This window comes from Pelophylax lessonae, assembly GCF_965119305.1.
Source record: "Pelophylax lessonae genome assembly, chromosome: 4".
Lineage (NCBI taxonomy): Eukaryota > Metazoa > Chordata > Amphibia > Anura > Ranidae > Pelophylax > Pelophylax lessonae.
Window position 1 is genome coordinate 202,733,401 of NC_138771.1, and position 21,382 is coordinate 202,754,782.

Below are 21,382 nucleotides of genomic sequence, written 5' to 3' on the forward strand. Positions count from 1 at the left end.
GTGGGCAGTAAAAACAGGCAGTTAAGCAAAGATTTTATGGGCCTTGACTGCCCATCTAAAACCTACCACACCTGTACACATTCCACAGGCAAATTTAACATGGCTTTAACACAGCAACACCTGTCAAACTCACCCATTCAAGTCATAGGGCTGTGTCACAAGTTTCTTGCTGTTGTGGCATATTATTTGCATTAAAAATGGCTGTTCGGGACAGAAAAAAAAAAACACACAAGAGGCCTTCAGGAGGCAGTGGCATACTAAATGCATGGAAGCAGCTGCTTAGCCTCCGTATGCGATTCACAGAGGATTACTTTTCAGAGACATCCTGTGTCCTGCGCTGGCATCCTTTCCTACATCAGGAGCTGGCTGTCTGTATTCTAGCGCTTAAACTTCTAATCAAATGCTGTGGGTTCCTTCCCCTTTCAGAAACTGTGGTAGCCGATGACTCTTGGGTTATCCAATGCACATATCCTAGGAGGCTGTTGGAGCAGCACCAACATCATTCTCGCATAGGTGGGATGAATAAAAGTTCCCCCAAAAAAGAAAGGATCAGATTTTTTCAAGTATGCATTGGAGGGAGTGCTGCAATGCTGGAGTCTCCTTTTTTGCTATAAATGTCTGCATTAAAGTATATGTACAGCAAATCCAAACATTGAATGCATACACCCATCAGTGTCCCGAAGACAGCAGGGGGAGGAAGGAAAGAGAACTTCCATCATTGCAGAGCACCGCAGCACTCAGAACGGAAGTGGGAAGCAGGTACCTGTCAAAACTTGGGTACCCGTTCCCCCCCCCCCCCCCGTCCTCAAAAGTGAAAATTGTTTAAGAGTGCTTTCACACTAGCTCTTTTGGTGCGCACCGAGTTCGATTGACGTCAGAATTTGGTTCTTTTTGATGATGTGAACACTGTCTTTGAACTCGGGTGCGCACCTGCGAACCGTACCCGAGTCCACTTAAAAAGGGTGGTCTGGGGTACGGTTCATGTGAACTCCAGTACGGTTCGCTTCTGATGAGAACGCAATCGTACCAAAGCAAGCAATTCTATCCATTTCGGCACCTTCTCGTTTACAGCGGTTGCCAAGCAACATGAGTACGCGCCGGCTGCAGCTTCATGACACAGGTGTACCGCGGTTCGGATACAAAAATCAAATGTGAACACAGTCCATCGGAAGCAGGGGGAGCAATCAAACTCAGGTTCGGACCAGGCAATCGCACCAAGTGTGAAAACACCCTAAGAGGAGCAAGGAACAAGTCCTCAAAGCAAAACTTCCCCTTTTGGGAGGAGCTCCACTTTAAAGAATTCTTGGTAATCTTGCCATGAAAGTCCATGTGAGACACTTCCTAGGGTGACAACACTGTCCCTGACTCCTAAATGTGCTTCCGCATGATCAACCTACCAAACCACACTCCCATCTTCTAAAATAAAGCCATATATTTTCAGGTGAAAAATGATTTTGATAAACTGATCAATTAGCAAATCAAGCAAGGTCTCAGATGTTTGGATTTTCCTGGACATATGCAGGCACATTTATCCAATCTGCAGAAAATCATGTAATTCAGGAGTAACGATTTGCTGGATTTCTAAATTCCATTGTTCTCCACAGACTTAACATTCAGGCAAATTAAGTCTGCAGCTCTCAGATTCATTACTTCCTATGAACAAAACATATGAAGATTATAGAAAACAAAACAAAAAATGATGATATTGTAAAGCGCTGCGCAAACTGTTGGCGCTATATAAATCCTGTATAATAATAATAACATTATTAAACATACTTTGATGCACTGTTACACCTTCATTATTTATAAAATTTTGATTTAGATCTTGAAAAAGAGACTTTTGTCACCTTGATGGACTTCATGTGTACACATTAATTTTGCACTATTGGTTATTTATTTATTAATGCCACTGTCACTAATTAACCTGATGTACCTTTGACTGCACTAGAATTAATGTATTATTACATTTATTTATGGTATATACACAATTATATTTATCACATTAGGTAAACAGCAAGCGCTGTAGATAGTCCCTTTGACTATTTTTCCTGACATCATAGCTTTCCTATAGCTGCTGCAGCAATATGACAAGTTTATGTTGTCACACACAGTTTATTTGCCACACACTTTGTACCTAGGAGCGGGGTGATACACTACATATAGTGCTTTCTTTCTTTTCTAAGTAAATGATGTTGTAGAAGCTGACATTCAGCTCGCTGTATTTCTGACTTGTGCTCAACCCACTCAGCCCTAGTGCGATTAAACACACTCGGAGGAGCTTAGAATGTCACAATGACAAGACCATGTGCTTTATTTTTACAGTAACTAAAGACAAGAAAAAAGGCAGCACATTGACTCAGAAGCCGCCAGCTGCATGGTGGAACCTCCACAGGTGCCGAACACTCTGGGTGATCTCACGTGACATTGTGTCAACCTCCACGCTGCATTTACCACTAAAAGGAAACATCCTAATGTAACCAAGCTATCCATTCATGTGAGAAACATGCAGACAAAATCATCAGGCTAAAACTGAAGAATACAGGATTAAATGTCATGTTACTATACATTCTTTTTGACATTCCTAACTGTAAAAACCATGCTTGCCAGACACTTTAAAACAAATTAAAAAATCAGAAGCAAGCCGCAATCTCTCATCAGTCATGAGCAAGTCTATTCCTTCTTTCATGTTTTGTTTGATTCTAGCTGGCAAGTGTTTTAGTCCTTTAAAAATAATTAAATGTTATTTGTTGCTGGCAGGAGTACATAGAGCTTTACAAGTACTTTGACATCCAGAAAGAGTTAGAACTTGGACATGCTGCACCTGTATTTCTGCCGATTCCTCTGGAATGGCTACAAAAAAATAAAAATCACGGGCAGCTTACTTTTTATCACAAGAAAGCTACGTAGGACCTGCAACAAATCTACCCAAGGTGTCCTATTCCTCTCAATCAACAAATAGAAACATTTAAATTGTTGTAAAACTGGAACCAAGAGCATATAAACCTCCAGGACAAAAGAAAAGTGCTGCTAGTCATGAAATTCTAAAGGACTTCTATAAACCAGCTAACAACTCTAATCTACATGACTCTCTATTATTAAGCGCAGGCCCTATGAGCTTTTTTTGGACCAAGTTGCTACTGCCATATTGGTAATGTGGGTTAACATTAAAGCCTCTTACTTTTGGCCATCAGACCATGTATAACAATTGTTTATATAAACATTTTTATTATACTGTATATTAATCATTGGGCTCTTTCACACTGATCAGTTAAATGCAGAAGATTATGCGTTTTTACTGCATTTTTGCAGCAGAGACATGTGAAAACGTAACTGAAATGCCACTGGCCGGTGTTGAGTTCATAGGATTTAAAGAGATGCATTTTCATGCATTTTATTTTTAACTGAAAAACGTATTGTGAATAGGGCCCTTACTCAAGGTTCCCAGAAAAGCGTTTCTGCGGGACGCATTTGCACGGGCGCGGCAGCCAATACATTTCGATGAGCTGCCGTGCCTGTGTTCCCCAGAGAAAAAGGTGCATGTACCTTTTTCAAAACATGTTCCGCAGACGAATCGCATGGTCATTATGACCATGCGAATTGCCTGCGGTTCCTGCACCCACGCTGCAATTTTACATACATATGGGTGCCATTCAGAATGAATGGCAGCCCTGTGCCTTTTTTTTAGAGCAGTGCGTTTTTACTGCAGGTGGGGTAATCTCTGCGATTCCCACAGCCACATGCATAGGTGTGAACCAAGCCTTATGCCTCGTACACACGTTCAGATAATCGTACAAAACGAATCGCTTTCGACTTGATCCCACGATAATCTGATCGTTAGTACACAGCTTTCGACAGCCACTCACGACAGTTGGTCCAACAAAATCTGAAGGGATAAACACGAAAATGTCTTACGATAGCCTAGCGAACGACAATCGTTTAACCAGTACAGTATGCGTCCGCTAAAAATCGATCGACAAAGACCGCGCATGATCAGAAACACTAAAATAGCACGGAAAAAGCCTGGCTGCCATTGTTTTTGCTTTGCACCATCTGATACGTAGCTACGCAAGCAGGAAGCAAGCAAAAAACCCTACATTTATATGCATTGTTGAATTCGATATTAGTATCATGCAACAAAATGCAATGATAAGTCATCTGATTATCTGAACGTGTGTACCAGGCATTAGATGGGAATAGTTTTACTACCATCCAACTATTCGCACTATTTCATAGATGGGGACACTGAAGGACTGGAAAGGGGAGCAATCGGCCAAAATTTGTTTCAGGAAATGAGGAATGATAGGACCAGTATTAACAATCATTGGGAATTCTAGTTTTTTTTTTTTTTTTTTTTTTTTAACAGAGAAAGCAGTCACAGTCATAAAAGGCAGCCCTGACCATTGGTATTTGGTATTCAATACCAAAGACTAGAAACCTACAAAATAAATGCAAAAATGACATCACATTTAATGGTTAAATATTTTTTACACTAATTTTGTTGTATGCAAACCACCTATTATATTTTCATTAATAATATAAGCGGATAAGTTAAAGTTCTGAGTACATATACAGGGAAAATGTTAATTAGGTTTAAAAAGATGGGAGCAGAGTCAATGAAAAGGTAGTGTATAGCCCCATATGCACTCTACAGCAGTGTTTCTCAACCTTTTGTCATTCAAGGCACCCTATAAAAATTATGGGCAGTCTCGAGGCACATTATTCTAAAATGTATAAAAACTTTTCTAATACTGTAGTTTTACATAATGCAGCGATATCCACACAAGTAGGACATCCAAACTTGGAGGCAAGTTATTCTTCCAAAGCAAATCCACTTTTGCAAACTGGTACTGCCTAGTATTTCAATGTTCCTCTTCTCCCTTATTTTTCTCCTTCACTCCGCTAATGTCACCCCAACACTTATGGAGAGGGACAGGGGGGGGGGGGTCAAACAGCTAGAAAATTGTAATGGTGCACAATGAAAACCTGTAGCTTTGTGTAACTAAAAGGCAGGCTTCATGCACACGTTGCCTTGTATACAATTTCTGGGCAATTTTTAAGCATTTTGCCAAGGCACCACTGAAGAAACCTCAAAGCACCCCAATGTGCCTGGGCACCCTGGTTGAAAAAGGCTGGTCTATAGTAGTGTGTACAGTCAGCAGCTGAACTATAGCTCTGCTTTGTTTTATACAAATGTGAAACCCTCAACATAAGGAGACATGTGCTGCCAAAAGCTCCCTTTCCCATGAAAAATGTGCTCAATTGTGTGAAAAGGAAGAGAAAAAAAAAAAAAAAAAAAATGAACTTGCCGGTATTGCATTTCGTGATTCACATCGTTTTGACCGATACATTAGTAAAGCGATACAGAATTTCCTTATCCAATTATACAAAAGACTAGTTCTAAACGATCTGTCCTAACATGTCAATCCTGGCTCTCACAGAGCTCAGCCTCCTCCAGAAATCTTACAGTAGCTCTGTTTAGTCTGTGTTTGTCCACTGTCTGAAGATAAGGGGCTCCTGTTTATGGCGAGAATGGGATAGGTATGCCGACTATAGTCATTAACAGTGCTAAAATAATCATTGCTTGCCTTCATGAAGGACTATTTTTTTTATAATAAATTCAATTGCTCAGTTAAAGATACAAATATAAAACACGTCAGCTAATAACTGACAAACTTGCTACATTTTTGCTATTTTAGATTATTAGAGCTACTGCGATCAAGTTTCCAATCGAAGTTCCAACCACTCCAAAAAGTACTTTCAGATTTCCACAGAATGGAAAAATAAAAGATGCTACGCTAGCCCTGATTTATTCATAATATTCAGTGTCCTATGCCAGTTTGTTAAGCATTACAAATTGCTACTACAACACCATCTGTGCTGTAGATATGATCAACATAAGCATACTAATAGATTCATTTTACCAACCATTCTAGTTCTAGAAATCATTCCAATCTAGGTTCTGAATAGAAGAATGCAGGGGACTTTTACTTTTTCATAGGGAGGCAAATATGCTGAACGTTTACAAGATAAGGCTAATGCCTCGTACACACGCGTCGATAATTGGCCATGAATTTTCGGCCAACGTACGATTTTCGGCTTGTTAGTATGAAGCTTTCGACAACCGACTCCGACTTTTCGGCCGAATAAAATCTGGTGTGCATGCTATAAAATTTTTGTTGGCTGTCAACAGAACGGCCGATTGTTCATCAGTCAGTACAGATTTCGGCAGACAAAAATCTGATGAGCAAGAATGGGCATGCTCAGAGAAGAAAAAACACACGGGAAGTAAACCATCACATGACATTACTTCTGAAGTAGATTTTTGTTGGCCGATAAAATTTGTGGGCAGTCTAGAGCACATTTCAACCAACACAACAACACTGGACAAAAGACGGCCGATCGGTCGGCCGATAATCGTTGCATGTGTACGAGGCTTTAGGCCCCGTTCACATATTGGTGTCCAAAATCACAGGTAGAATTGCCACAATTCAAATAGTAGGACGCCAGTGCAATTCCCGTTTCTTGCAATGGCACCCCAAAAATCAGCGTGATTTTGACATGATGATCGCCCTACGAATCATGGTAAAATCGCGGGACACCTGTCACCCAAAAAAAGCTTCTTTTGGGTAACAGACGTCTCTCAAATGTTTGCGTGATTTTTACCGCCATTTGTCATGGGACAATTGTGTCAAAAATCGCGCTGCGTTTGGGGTGCCACTGCAACTCACGGGCGTCCTGCGATTTGCAATAATTCGGAATCGCAGGCAGAATGGCGGCGATTCTGCCCGTAATCTGAGATGCCAAATATGTGAACAGAGCCTTAGGCTTAGGCTACATTCACATCTATGCCTTTCCATTTTTACAGGCATTTTTTTTTCAAGCGTTTTTTGCAGCGTTTTTAGGTTAAGTGACCAATGAAAAAAAATAAAAAAAAGTCTGTAATCTGCCAAAAAGAAGCTCATGTACTTTTCTGAGTGACAGGCATTTTGCTTAAGGCGACAAAATGCTCAGACGTGAACAGGGGCCACTGAAATGAATGGGGATTCGTCTTGATGGGGGTTTTTAGAGCTGAGGCTTTGAGCAGAAAATCACCCAAAAATGGCGCCTAAGGGTTGCAGTTAGCATCAGCTTTTGGCAAAAATAAAGATCCATGAAAATTCTGCCTTCCACAGAGGCAAAGATTCCAAATGCGCCCATTTTTCTGTAGAAGGAACTTGTGCATGCAAACAGTTAAATGCATTGCTAAAATATATATATGTATGACCGGTCTTCACTAAAAAATCTAATTGTGTATTTTCTCATCCATATATCCTTGCCTAAAACTATACAATTTGACTGATTAGAAAGCGAGAGAACCTTAGCTCACTGATAAGGTTATATCTGTGCTCTCTCCTCAAACCAACAAACTGTATTTGTTAAATGTAGGTCACTATGCAATGCAGTAGAACCTGCTTGACAAACACCGTTGCCCCTTCTTCATCTAAATTTTGACATGCCAGGGATTAAGGTTCGTTCAAAAGCAAAATTAACATACCAAAAAAAACAAACAACACACACACACACACACTTTGTAGCTATATTGGATGGGGTCTTTTCTATGTCAACATCTACGCATTTTGTTTATCCCAGATGTGGACAGTGGACAAATCATTTCCATGACATTGATGGAATTTATTGTAAATCATTGAACTAAGCAATGCAAGATTGTACAACCAGCATTCGTTTTAAATATATGAACTAAACTAGCCATACAAGGTTTGAATTTTAGCCAATTCCTGCTAAAATGAGCCAACATTTTAGTCAAAAGTGGCCCTATTGCTATTATTTGGCTCAACATAAGTCTATTAAATAAATTAACTGAGCTGGGCAGAAAGACGTTTGCCCAACAGGGACAGCATTCTGTCAGATGCGGTTACAGTTTGGATATTCAGACAGCCCTGGGTGCTGTGGTTGTATGAATACAAAAGCCAGAAGATGAGATTCCTCCATCTATGTTGTTTAGCACAGATAGTTTTTCCTTTTTTTCAGACCCCATGCTGAGCAAAAGACAACGAAGCATGTACAGCAGGCATGTCCAAAGTCTGGCCCGCAGGCCGCTTTAAAGAGGAAGTAAACCCTCCTATGCAAGTTGTACCTATAGGTAAGCCTATGATAAGACTTACCTATAGGTACTGTAAATATCTCCTAAACATGTACCGTTTAGGAGATAGTTACTTTGCATGCAGCCAGTGACATCACTGGCGCATGCGCTCTGAAGGAACGGCCGCTCGGGCCGTGAACGTCGGCTCCCGCGCACATGCGCGGGAGGGACGTCATCGCGGCTTCAGCCAATCAGATGGGCGGATGCCGCAAACCCGGAATAAGGGCGACATTACTACAGTAATCAGTGCTATAAATATGCACTGTTACTGTCAAAATGACACTGGCGGGGAAGGGGTTAATTTTATTTGTGATCAAGGGGTTAAGTGTGTCCCTAGGGGCGTGATTCTAACAGTGGGGGGGCGTGGCTTGTGATGTAACCACAGAGACATACGATCCTACATAGCAGGATCGTATAGTCTCTGCACTTACATCAGGGAGAATGACAGGCGGCTGTGTTTACATCAGCCGTCTGCCTTTCTCCCTCTAATGCAAGAGATTGCGAGTGGCCGGCAGACATCGGAGCCGCCGGTCACTCGCGCTGGGATGCCTGTGAACGAGTGGTGGTGGGAGCGCGCCTTCGGCGGCGCGCGCTCGCCCCCTACAGGCGGCTGAGCGAGTGACGTACTTCTATGTCACTTTGCCCAGCAGCGGCTGCCTGCCACAGTATATCTGCGGTGGGTGGTTGTTATGTGGTTTATGGTCCAAAGAATGTCAGGAAAAATGGTCGTCCCTCATGCATGTTCACTTCATCAAAAAATTTTGGACACCCCTGTTGTACAGTATAGCTAGCTCAAGTCTTCATTGCCAGTTTCCTGGCTGATCTTTCTGTCTTTGCAGGCTAACAACCAGTGTTCACCTATCCAGACACAAACACCGTCAGAAAAACTGTTCTATATTGGACTCTAAGCACCTAATTATGTATAATGTACTGATACCCAGTCACTGAATGCATTCAATACATTTTATACACAACTTTCATGCAGCACAAACATTTAAAAAAATTAAACAAAAAGGAAGGCGAAATTGGAGCTATTCTTACTAGCTTTAGTATGGGTGTCATGCAATGAATTTAAAACCTAACTCCATGTTTAGCATCCCTTTAAATATGTTGTTTGGCTAAGCTAGCCCAATTTAACTATTTACTGCACTAACAGGTGCGCTTGCTGGGCTCACTTTATTAACTGTATGTAGCCTCAGCCACATACAGCACCGTGTTACAGAAGCGAGATGGGAACCTCCCCTCCCACACCCAGAACAAAATCAAGTTGGGCTGAGGGCTGTTCAGTCATAGGAAGCTTTGTATTCTCTAAAGAAATACATAGCTTCCTCTGATTGCCTGAGGTTGACATTATGATCTCTGCCTTAACCAATCAGAGGAAGCTTTGTATTAAAAGAATATTCCCCTGAAATGGCTAAAAAGCATTCAGACAGACTTACTTTAGTGCTGGGATTGAAACGGAAAGTGTCCATCGTGTGTTCCTAGTAATCAGGGACACTAATCTCTCTCTTACTGCAGTCAGTCCACCCCCCCCCCCCCCCCCCCGCCTGATTGCATACAAATTAAAAAAAAGTGTTAAGTTTTGACATTATATTATATCCTGCGCGATTTTGGTCCGAATGTGATGCAAATTCAGCCATACAAATCTGTATGGCTGAATTTGCATTGCACAGACATTGCATGTGATTTGCAGAGCAGTGGCACTGATTGATGGTAAAAATCCATTTTACAGCTTTTACATACCATATTTATGCAAGTTTAGCAGCGGTTATGAGCATTTGAGGTTTAAAGTCTTTTTTTTTTTTTAAAAGATAACCTCCTCCGGAGCCCTCCAAAATGACCACAATGCATTAAAAACAAGTATGAACGATTTCAGCCCTTCTGTGAGAGAAGCTGTAGTGTACATGAGGCTTTACATGGTTAAACAAAAAAAGGGTCACAGTGAAAGCACAGCAAAGTCTGATACATTTCAGACAATTTATAGCAACATTTTGCCATTATGCCTAGGTTCACTCTGAATGCGGGTTTTATATCGTTCAAGTGCAGCTGAACTCACACAAATTTTAAACCAGCATTTCAGTCCAACCTCGGGGGCGATTTGAGAGATATCTGTGTGGGGTTATGCACAGATGTCTATTGAAATCACCCCTGAAGTCGCCGAAAGTAGTGCAGGAACTTTGTTTTTGGAATCGGTGCGGCCCCGCAAAGTTGGCGTTGCATCGAAAAGCGCCGTTACCAGCAAAAGGCTCCCATTTGTCATTAGATGTAACATGTCAAATCAGCCCGATGTGAACGGGGGCTAAAAAGCAATTCCCCAACTCCAGTCAAGTGATTGTGCCTTGACACAGCAATTCAGGGTCTGCCTGAGAGAAACATGCTGAAAGAACGATATATAAATAACTGGAGCTCGGCTATTTATAAACCCTAAATAGCTTTTAAATACTTTATCTTTACTTTGGATTAAAAAGTATAACTGAAGGTAAACTTTATTTTTTTTTGGGGGGGGGGGGGTTGGATAGAGTGGAGATGGTATCAAACACCTGTTGGGTTTTTATTGTGGTCTGTGTCTCCTATATGGAGATTCACCCTCTCTATTTGTCCCATTTACCATTTTCATTAAAAGTGAAAGTAAAAGAAAATCCCACATTTTGGGTTTTCCCCAGAAAAGTAAGAGGGGAACTCTTCCAATGGGGACACTGGTTCTGGTGACCTCAAATGATTCCTTTAATCTGAATTAGATTTCCTCTCAATTCATGTTTTGGCTATGTGACAGGAAGTGAAGGGACATCTCCCAATTGGGACAAAAGGAGGGCAAAACCTTACAAGGATTATAACCCTCACATACCCTGTCTAAAATATAATTGAAAAAAGAAAAAAAAAAAAAAAAAAAAAAACACATTTTGCAAATAGTTCAATTTTAACAACATTTTGCACACCCAGAATTACACAGAGGCCAGCAGTTTAACCACTTGCTGACTGCTCACAGTATATTTACTGCGGCAGTCAGCCCCTCACAGGCAGAGCGACGTAGGTCTATGTCGCTAGCCTGTGAGGCTCTGGGGAGCGAGCGCGTGACCGGCAGACCCGATGTCGTCGTGGCGATCGTCGGGGGGAGAGGGAGAAAGGCAGGCGGCTAGTGTAAACAAGCCGCCTGTCATTCTCCCCTGTGTAGAAACAATGATCATACGGTTCTACTATGTAGGACCGTTGATCATTGTTCCTACACCTCAAGCCACAGCCAATCACAGTTAGAATCACGCCCCTAGGGACACACACCACCCCTCCCTCTCAAATAAAGTTAACCCGTTCACTGCCAGTGTAATTTTACAGTAACAGTGCATATGTATAGCACTGATTACTGTAGTAATGTCACTGGTAACCCCAAAAGTGTCAAATGTCAGTCAAGGGTCCGATATGTCCGCTGCAATGTCGCAGTACCAAAAAAAAAAAAAAAAAAAAAAAAAAATTGCAGATCGCCGCCATTACGCGTTGAAAAAAAAAAAACAAACAACAAAAATGACAAAAATCTTTCCCTTTGTTAGTAAACGCAATAACTTTTGTGCAAACCAATCAAAATACGCTTTTTGCTATTTTTTTTACCAAACATATGTAGCATAAAACAAATTGGCCGAAAATGTTAAAAAAAAATTTGATTTTTACATTTTTTGGGGGGGGGGGGGAATTTCATATAAAAAAATGTGAAAAATATTGTTATTTTTGCAAAATTGACACTCTTTTTTTGTTTATAGCGCATGATCAAAAAATTGCACAGGTGATCAAATACCACCAAAAGAAAGCTCTGTTTGTGGGGGAAAAAAAAGATGTCAAATTCGTTTAGGTACAGCATCGCACGACCGCGCAATTGTCCGTTAAAGTCACGCAGTGCCGAATCGCAAAATACCCCCTGGTCAGGAAGGGGGTAAAATCTTCTGGGGCTTAAGTGGTTAAGCAGGTCAGACTCTGATACAGTGATGACCTAATACAGGACACCTCATTGGTGCACTGCTGCTCCCTCACTGTCCACTCAGCAGACTGGAGGCAAGAACGTGACTAGCAAGAACTAATTCAGAAGCTATGTTTCCTACAGTCAGCCACCAGATGGGCATGTAACAGTCCTACGATTTATGAAGTAGCGAGCTAAACTGTACACATGGAAGATGCTTGCAAGGATCAAGAAAACCATATACCCTGGGATTATTCATTTTTTGAAGCGTTATGCTTAAAAGGTTCTCTTTCATGACATAGAATTACTATTATCTAAAACCACATTATATGCAAATGTCTAATTCTCATATTAAACCGGATATTAGGATAGAGATATAAACCAAAGCCTGGGACCTGGCTGTCATTGCTCCAGTTATTTTTTTGGTTTAAGATTTATACAAATTCTGTTCACAATATGGGGTCATACATTACCGAACATATGCATCATCCTGTGCGCCTGACAGCTCTAACTGCTATAAATTGATATACTCAGATATAGGAGCCTGCACTAGTAGTGCGAGGTCAGCTAAATACTTAATTGTAAAAGCATAAAAGATTATGCATATACAAGCAATGATACTACTTGTTTTAAATGGATTAAAGGATTTACAATCAAGCAGCATTGGCTAAACTTTCAAAACCCTGATAGCACCAAGAAAAGTGACATTGCTTGCCCATCCATAAGAAACCTAAGCAGATAACATCCATAAGAAACCCAAGCAGATAACATCCATAAGAAACCTAAGCAGATAAGGGTCTATAGAACATTCTACAGCAAGTACCACCAAATTTACACAATATGTAAAATACTGTATTACAACTGTTAGTAAACGGAGTGCTAATTAAGCATTGGGCAATTATAGGTGATCACAGGCAACGGGCACATACTGGTGGAGACATCTACAAAGATAGCATCAGAGCTCTGAAAAGGTTTGGAGCTTTAGGGGACTCTGTCAATGGTAACCTCCAGCCTTCCATACGTTTCCAGACCTCTTCAGGCTAGGCTCTATTGCAGGCACACCTACTTTATCTGCCACACTGGAGAGAATGATAAAAACTTTCAGCAGTTCTAATTATATTTTTACATTCCTTTTACACTTATCTTGCCAATCTATAAACGTGTGGTTTACACAATTATTATGTGGTTAGCTATAAAATAACTAATATAATAAAAGAAGAAATTACCTGAAACTGAGACCCTCATGAGAGCTTCCAGAGGTCGGTTGTTGTCCAAGTCTCGGCTTAACTTGAGCTCTCCATTGGAAGGATTGAGGAGAAGCAGGTTCAGCTCATTCCCCTGTAGAAAGCTGTAGTGTAAGGTGTCAGAGACATCAGGATCATAGGCAGGTATTCTCCCAATGACCCCTGATGGAAAACTGTTGGACTTGTTGGTCACGTAGTTGTTAAAAATTATTTCAAAATCCTGCAAGACTGGGTCATTGTCGTTCTTGTCCAACAATTTTACATGGACTGTGGCCCTGCTGACCAAGGGGGCTGAGGTGGCCTGAACCACGATGACATATTCTGTCTTCACTTCATAATCCAGATCAACTAATGCAGTTAGGTCACCATTAAAGAGATCCAGCTGGAAAACCTCAGGGTTATTCCCTTCCACAATCTGGTACATTATTTGGGCATTAGTTCCTTCATCGGGATCAGTAGCAGTTATCTTGGCTACAACTGTCCCTACAGGGCTATTCTCCTCCACGAAAATGTCCAGCTCATCTTTTTCAAATACTGGAGGGTTGTCATTGATGTCTAAGACAGTAACCTGGATGTCCACGGGAGTTTTTAGTGGTGGGGTTCCCCTGTCCACAGCAAAGGCTTTGAGGTTGTACACCGGTACATTTTCTCTATCCAGACGTCTGTTGGTCCTGATTATGCCAGAGGGTTCTATCTTAAAGTCTCCATCTCCATCGTCCCCTCCCTGGAATGTGTAGGTGACCCAACCATTCAACCCAGAGTCCCTGTCCGTAGCAGATATTTGAAGGACACTAGTGGACTCTGGGACATCCTCAAAGACAACTCCCTGATACCGGTCCCTCTGGAACTGAGGCATATTGTCATTAGCATCCAAAATCAGTATCTCCACATAGGTGGTATCCGACTTTTGTGGAATGCCATTGTCCTTAGCAGTGACAGCCAGTGAGTAGACGGCCTTGTCCTCATAGTCCAGCTCTACCAATGAGGTAATAGTCCCTGTATCAGGATCAATCTTGAACTGAGAAGTACTGTCTTCCAAAATGTAGGTTATTCTGGAATTCTCCCCCGTGTCCTCATCAGTAGCACTTATGGTGACTATGGAGGTGCCTATGGGCTTGTCTTCACTTACACTCACCGTGTAGTGGGAGCTCTGAAAAACGGGTCTGTGGGTATTGGCATCGGTGACATTGATGAAGACCTGCACGGTGTCGGAGCGGGTGCCATCAGAGGCAGTGACAGTGAGGACATACTGCCTCTCCTGCTTATAGTCCAGGGGAAGGGCCAAGGTGATAAGTCCACCTCCACTCTGACTGCTGATGGCGAAGCGGTTCCTGGTGTTACCGCTGGTGATCTGGTAGGTAACCACACTGTTGACATCCCTGTCCACGGCGGTCATGGTGAGGACACTGCTCCCCACTGCAGCATCCTCGTTTAGCCTCAACTGGTAGACCTTCTCGGTGAAGGTTGGGTTGTTGTCATTGACATCCAGCAAGGTGATGGTGACACTGGCCGAGGAGGTCATCACTGGCTCTCCATTGTCCCTGGCCTCCACACCGAAGGTGTAGAACTCCACAATCTCCCGGTCCAGCTCAGAAGCCACAGTGATCCAGCCGGTGTTGTTGTTGATGATGAAAGGGAAGTTGGGGGGCAGGTCAGTCAGGCTGTACTGTATGCGGGCATTTTCCCCGGAGTCGGCATCATTGGCCTGAATGTGGACAACTGAGTACCCTATGGGAACGTTCTCCAGCACGGTGGCCTGGAATGGGGTGCTGACAAAGATAGGGGCATTGTCATTGACATCAACCACCTGCACCGACACCATGCCAGTGGTGTTGATGAGAGGGGGTCGGCCACCATCCTGAGCTTTGATCCTCAGGGTGTACTCCCTCACCACCTCATAATCCAGTGGGTAGTTGACTTCAATGTCCCCGTTGGAGGGGTGGATGAGGAACTGGCCCCTGATGTTGCCGCTGATGATACCATAGTGGATGTTGGCATTGGTGCCAGTGTCACGGTCGGTGGCCTGCACCTTCAGGATCTTGGTGTTAGGTTGGGCGTTCTCTGGCACCTGCACCACATAGCGCTTCTCAGTGAACTGCGGGTAGTTGTCGTTCTCGTCCTCCACGTTGATGTGGACGGTGGCGGTGGCACTTCGTGGCCCGGGGTCTTTGCCCTGATCATTGGCCTCCACTACTAGCAGGTAGGAGGAGACAACCTCCCGGTCCACCTGGCCCCTGGTCCTCACCACCCCCGACCGAGGGTCTATCTCGAACACCGAGCTCTCCCCATCAGCGCTGACCAGCCGGTAGACCATGTTGGCATTGGAGGGGGCATCCCCGTCGGTGGCGCGGATGGTCATTACCTCGTAGCCCACCTCGATGTTCTCCCGGATGTTCTCTCGGTACTCGGACTGCTCAAACTGTGGGATGTGGTCGTTGGTGTCACTTACAGTGACGGTCAGGTAGGTGATGGCAGATCTCCGGGGGGAGCCAAAGTCGGTGGCTGTCACCTTAAACACATGAGTGTCCTTGGTCTCCCTGTCCAGAGCCTGGCTGGTGGTGACGGTGCCGGTCTCCGTGTCCATGTAGAAGTAATCATTGGAGCGGCTGTCAAACAAAGCCTCCATGAAGTACTCCAGCCGTCCTGCCTCCCCCGAATCCTGGTCAGTGGCCCTCACAGAGATCACCCGGGTACCAGCTGGCTCGTTCTCTGGCACAGAAGCCTGGTAGTTGTGGAGCTGGAACTGGGGGCTGCTGTTCACATTCCTCCTCAGCCTCCCGGGACCCCTCCGCTCAGTCCTGACCCGAACTACAAGTCTCCGGGAGGATCCATCCTCCTCATCACCGGCCAGGCACAGCAGGTACAAAGGGGTATCCGGACCAATGCAGCGGCTAGGTCCCCGCACCTGACACTCCGATAGTCCCAGCACCGATCCCAACAGGTCCCGGCTACGGATCCTGAGCCCCGGGACACAGCCTGACCGATCGGCGTACATCACATCCACATCGGGCTCCACCGGCCAGGCGGGGCTCTTCCTCCGGTACTTAAAGTAACAGTCCGCTCCGTGCCTGTCCACCTCCGTCCTCATCCATACCGACACCGTCCGGGACCGGAGCTGGATCAACACCGGATCCCCCGACCGCCGATCACAGCCAGTCCCGCTCTGTAGACGGAGCTCTCCGCTCTCTGTCCGATCCACATCCCCGATCATCGGAGGAGGACCTCTCCAACCGTACGTCCACTCCGATCCTCCGTACACCTTCACTGTCCTCCCGCCGACCGGCACAACGATCAGCCACCAGCATAGAGCCCACATCTCCACCTCCATCAATGATCCTTCACCGCGGGCTGGGGGGCGGCATCCCGACCGGCTACACCGAACTCTCCTCCGCCACCCGCAACTTCACTAACTCACTCCAAAATGGCTTCACCCCCCCCAACTCTCCCCTCACCCACACCCGAGACACGCCCACCTCATTAACATAAACCTGCTCTCTCCGACACCCTGCTGGGAGCTTCCCACACTCTCCTCTTCTTCACCTCACTGGGGAGGAGCGAACTCATCCTCATACACTGACACCAAACTTCATACACCACCTACCGCCCGACACCGATCCACATACACCACCTACCTACCGCCCGACACCGATCCTCATATACCACCTACCTACCGCCCGACAAATACTTCAAACACAGCTCCTCACACCCACTACATACCGCCTGAACACCGCTCCTCATACTGTGCCCGGCCCCAGTCCCTGCCACACCTGCAGCGTGTACACCGCCTGGACATTGTTACCTTCCCTGTATATAGTGCCTGAACACCTCTCCTCATACCGACACCGGACTGCGCTCCTCACACCGACCCCAATCACTGCTACCCTCTATATAGTGACTGACTCTCCTCACACCGTCTACCTACCTCCTCACACCGTGTCCTCTGCCCCCCACCTCTCCTCACACCGTCTACCTACCTCCTCACACTGTGTCCTCTGCCCCCCACCTCTCCTCACACCGTCTACCTACCTCCTCACACCGTGTCCTCTGCCCCCCACCTCTCCTCACACCGTCTACCTACCTCCTCACACTGTGTCCTCTGCCCCCCACCTCTCCTCACACCGTCTACCTACCTCCTCACACCGTGTCCTCTGCCCCCCACCTCTCCTCACACCGTCTACCTACCTCCTCACACTGTGTCCTCTGCCCCCCACCTCTCCTCACACCGTCTACCTACCTCCTCACACCGTGTCCTCTGCCCCCCACCTCTCCTCACACCTTCTACCTACCTCCTCACACCGTGTACTCTGCCCCCCACCTCTCCTCACACCTTCTACCTACCTCCTCACATCGTGTCCACGGCCCCCCACCTCCCCTCACACCTTGTCCTCTGTCCCCCCCCACCACCTCTCCTCACACCGTCTACCTACCGTGTCCTCTGCCCCCACCTCTCCTCACACCTTCTACCTACCTCCTCACACCGTGTCCTCTGCCCCCACCTCTCCTCACACCTTCTACCTACTGTGACCTCTGCCCCCCACCTCTCCTCACACCGTCTACCTACCTCCTCACACCGTGTACTCTGCCCCCACCTCTCCTCACACCTTCTACCTACCTCCTCACACCGTGTCCACGGCCCCCCACCTCCCCTCACACCTTGTCCTCTGCCCCCCCACCCCCCACCTCTCCTCACACTGTGTCCTCTGCCTGGCCACCTGTTTATAATGCCGGGGCAGCTCTCCTCACACTGGACCATGGGCTCCATTCTCAAAGGGTTAGTAACCTTTTAAAATCGGAGACAAAATAACTCTGCTTTTTTAAAACATGTGTTTGCAATTTACAAAAATCACTACTAATAAAGCCTGAATTATTTCATCAAAATGTGAGGTAAAATGGTTTAAACCGTAGAAATATATATATGTACTAAAGAACAAATGGTGACTGGAATACCAGTCAAAGGGAACCTGCTTTCACAGGACACACATGGTGTATCAAAAACAGCTAAGTAAATATCTTAATAAATGTGAAATATTGAATTAAAATAGTATCAAATGTTACACACATATATAAATCCTCTTCTGCCACCAATAATAAAGACTGATTTGTCAGTGGGGAGATTTCCCTTCACTTCCTGCCCTAAATCCAAAACAGGAAGTGAGAGGAAATCCCTATAAACTAAAAGAATCCCCTGGGGCCCTCAGGTCACCAGAACTAATGTATCCATTGGAAGATTTCCTCTGTTACTTTTCTGGGGACAACCCAAAATTTGGAATTTTCTGCCACTTTCAGTCCCTGTTCACACTGGGGCGACCAGGTCGCCTGCCATAGAGAAGCTATGGACCCGTTCTAATAAGAGCGACACAAGTCGCTCCGACTTAGAAAAAGGGTCCGGAGCTTCTTTGGGGCGACCTGCATAGACTTCAATGTTATGAAGTCCGTGCCAGCCGCTCTGAGGTCGCGGTGCGAGCAGCGCGCCGTGACCTAGGAGGTCGCCCCGGCAAGTCGGATCGCCCCAGTGTGAACGGGGCCTTAATGATAACAGTAAACAGGACAAAGAGAGGGAGAATCCCCCTAACAGGAGCACAGACAGCAAAAAAAAAAAAAAAACTGACATGGGGTCTAATCCATCTCCACTCTGTCCAAAACTAAAAAAAAATTTTGCCTTTAGTTACACTTTAAGTAAATCAGCCCCGATGATTCTGTATTTTTCCATATTTAGGTTTCTATCCATTACTGTTGGGAAACTGATCCAAAAAGGCAGAGACTACTCCAGATTGGTTATTATATTTTTACATTCCTTAAATACATTATGCCTGGACCACTACTTATTTACCTCATGCATTTATTTATTGATTTCCTTAGTGAATGACTATAACATTGTTTTATTCGTTTTTACCTCATGTATTTGGTTTGTGAGGTATGGAACTCATAAGGTGATAGTAAATTGACATTTTCAGCATCTCCTGAGATAATTGTAGAAAATGCATCACGTGATTTAATTACCTAACCACTTGCCGACCAGCCGCTGCAGATAAACGGCAGCAAGTCGGCAGGTTCCCACGAAACGACATACCCGTACGTTTGTGGGAGCATGCACGCCCATTTGCCAGCGGGAAAGCTAATCTGCGAGGCTGGCGGCCCACAATTGCTCCCCATTGAGACAAACAATTGGGTGCTGTGGCACAGTGGGGAACCATCTGTGTTCTTCAGGGGTGCCTTGACAAAATGCCTAAAAATTGGCTCAAATTACCCAAAAATTGTCAACAAGCTGGCAGGAGGCTAAAGCCCTATTTTTTTTTTGTTATACCCATGGGCCAGGGGTTAATATGGTGCAGCATTACAACCTGGGGAACTTTACAACGGATGATGTCATTGGGTGATAAAGAAGACATGGAGCACCTGTGGATATCTTTGTTTGTCCCTCTTCCTCCCTCTCCATCCACATCGGGAACAGGTTGGCTGATTGATGGAGAGAAACGGAGGCAGAAGAGAAACATTGTAAAACTAGTCAGTCCCAGTGTGCACAGGGCTACTTGGTTTTACTTTGTAAAAAATAAATCTCCTTTAATGCTGGGTGACCTGTGTGAATGTTGCTGCTATATGTCGTTTTTTACATTTTGGAATGGAGTGCCTCAGGATTGTGTATTGTTTTAAAGGGTGCCTTGACTGAAAAAGGGTGGAGTATAATTCAAACTGACAGTTTTTCCTTTTTATGCCAGTATTTCAAGAGATTTTACTTCCTGTCCTGAAGATACAAAAGGAAAGGAGAGGAAATTTCTACAAGGTGAGGGAAATCTCCTCTTGGACAGTTAACAGATCTCCCCGTTAGAGGAATTCCTCACTATTTCTGTTCTAGGAGAAACCATCCTGTGCTCTATACACATGTCCTGCCTATATAATACACGTCCTGCCTGTATATTGCCCAATATATATGTGTCCTACCTGTACACTGCCCCGGATACATGTGTCCTCCCTGTATACTGCTCCAGGAACATGTGTCCTGCCTGTATACTACACACCCTGCCTGTGCACTGCCCAGATACATGTGTCCTGCCTGTGCACTGCCCAGATACATGTGTCCTGCCTGTACACTGCCCAGATACATGTCCTGCCTGTGCACTGCCCAGATACATGTGTCCTGCCTGTGCACTGCCCAGATACATGTCCTGCCTGTACACTGCTCCAGGAATATTTGTCCTGCCTGTAAATTACACGTCGTGCCTGTACACTGCCCCGGACACATGTGTCCTGCTTGTATACTACACGACCTGTCTGTGCACTGCCCCGATACATAGGTGCTGCCTGTACACTGCCCCGATACATATGTGCTGCCTGTATACTGCCTCGATACATATGTGCTGCCTGTACACTGCCCCGATACATATGTGCTGCCTGTACACTGCCCCGATACATAGGTGCTGCCTGTACACTGCCCCGATACATATGTGCTGCCTGTATACTGCCCCGATACATATGTGCTGCCTGTACACTGCCCCGATACATATGTGCTGCCTGTACACTGCCCCGATACATATGTGCTGCCTGTACACTGCCCCGATACATATGTGCTGCCTGTACACTTCCCGATACATATGTGCTGCCTGTACACTGCCCCGATACATAGGTGCTGCCTGTACACTGCCCCGATACATATGTGCTGCCTGTACACTGCCCTGATACATATGTGCTGCCTGTACACTGCCCCGATATATATGTGCTGCCTGTACACTGCCCCGATACATATGTGCTGCCTGTACACTGCCTCGATACATATGTGCTGCCTGTACACTGCCCCGATACATATGTGCTGCCTGTACACTGCCCCGATACATATGTGCTGCCTGTACACTGCCCCGATACATAGGTGCTGCCTGTACACTGCCCTGATACATATGTGCTGCCTGTACACTGCCCCGATATATATGTGCTGCCTGTACACTGCCTCGATACATATGTGCTGCCTGTACACTGCCTCGATACATATGTGCTGCCTGTACACTGCCCCGATACATATGTGCTGCCTGTACACTGCCCCGATACATATGTGCTGCCTGTACA

The 21,382-nt window shown here is 45.1% G+C and overlaps 1 protein-coding gene across 5 annotated transcripts in view; it reads right to left on the bottom strand.

Moving 5' to 3' along the window:
• CELSR1 (cadherin EGF LAG seven-pass G-type receptor 1) overlaps nucleotides 1–16,751 on the bottom strand; it is a 248,525-nt gene extending 231,774 nt beyond the window's left edge. For all 5 annotated transcript variants that reach the window (XM_082257090.1, XM_082257088.1, XM_082257087.1 and 2 more), the window contains exon 1: nucleotides 13,310–16,751. In XM_082257090.1, coding sequence (XP_082113216.1) covers nucleotides 13,310–16,655 — 3,346 coding nt within the window. In that variant the 5' untranslated portion in view covers nucleotides 16,656–16,751. The remainder of the gene's footprint in view (nucleotides 1–13,309) is intronic.
• Between the last annotated feature and the right edge of the window lie 4,631 nt (nucleotides 16,752–21,382).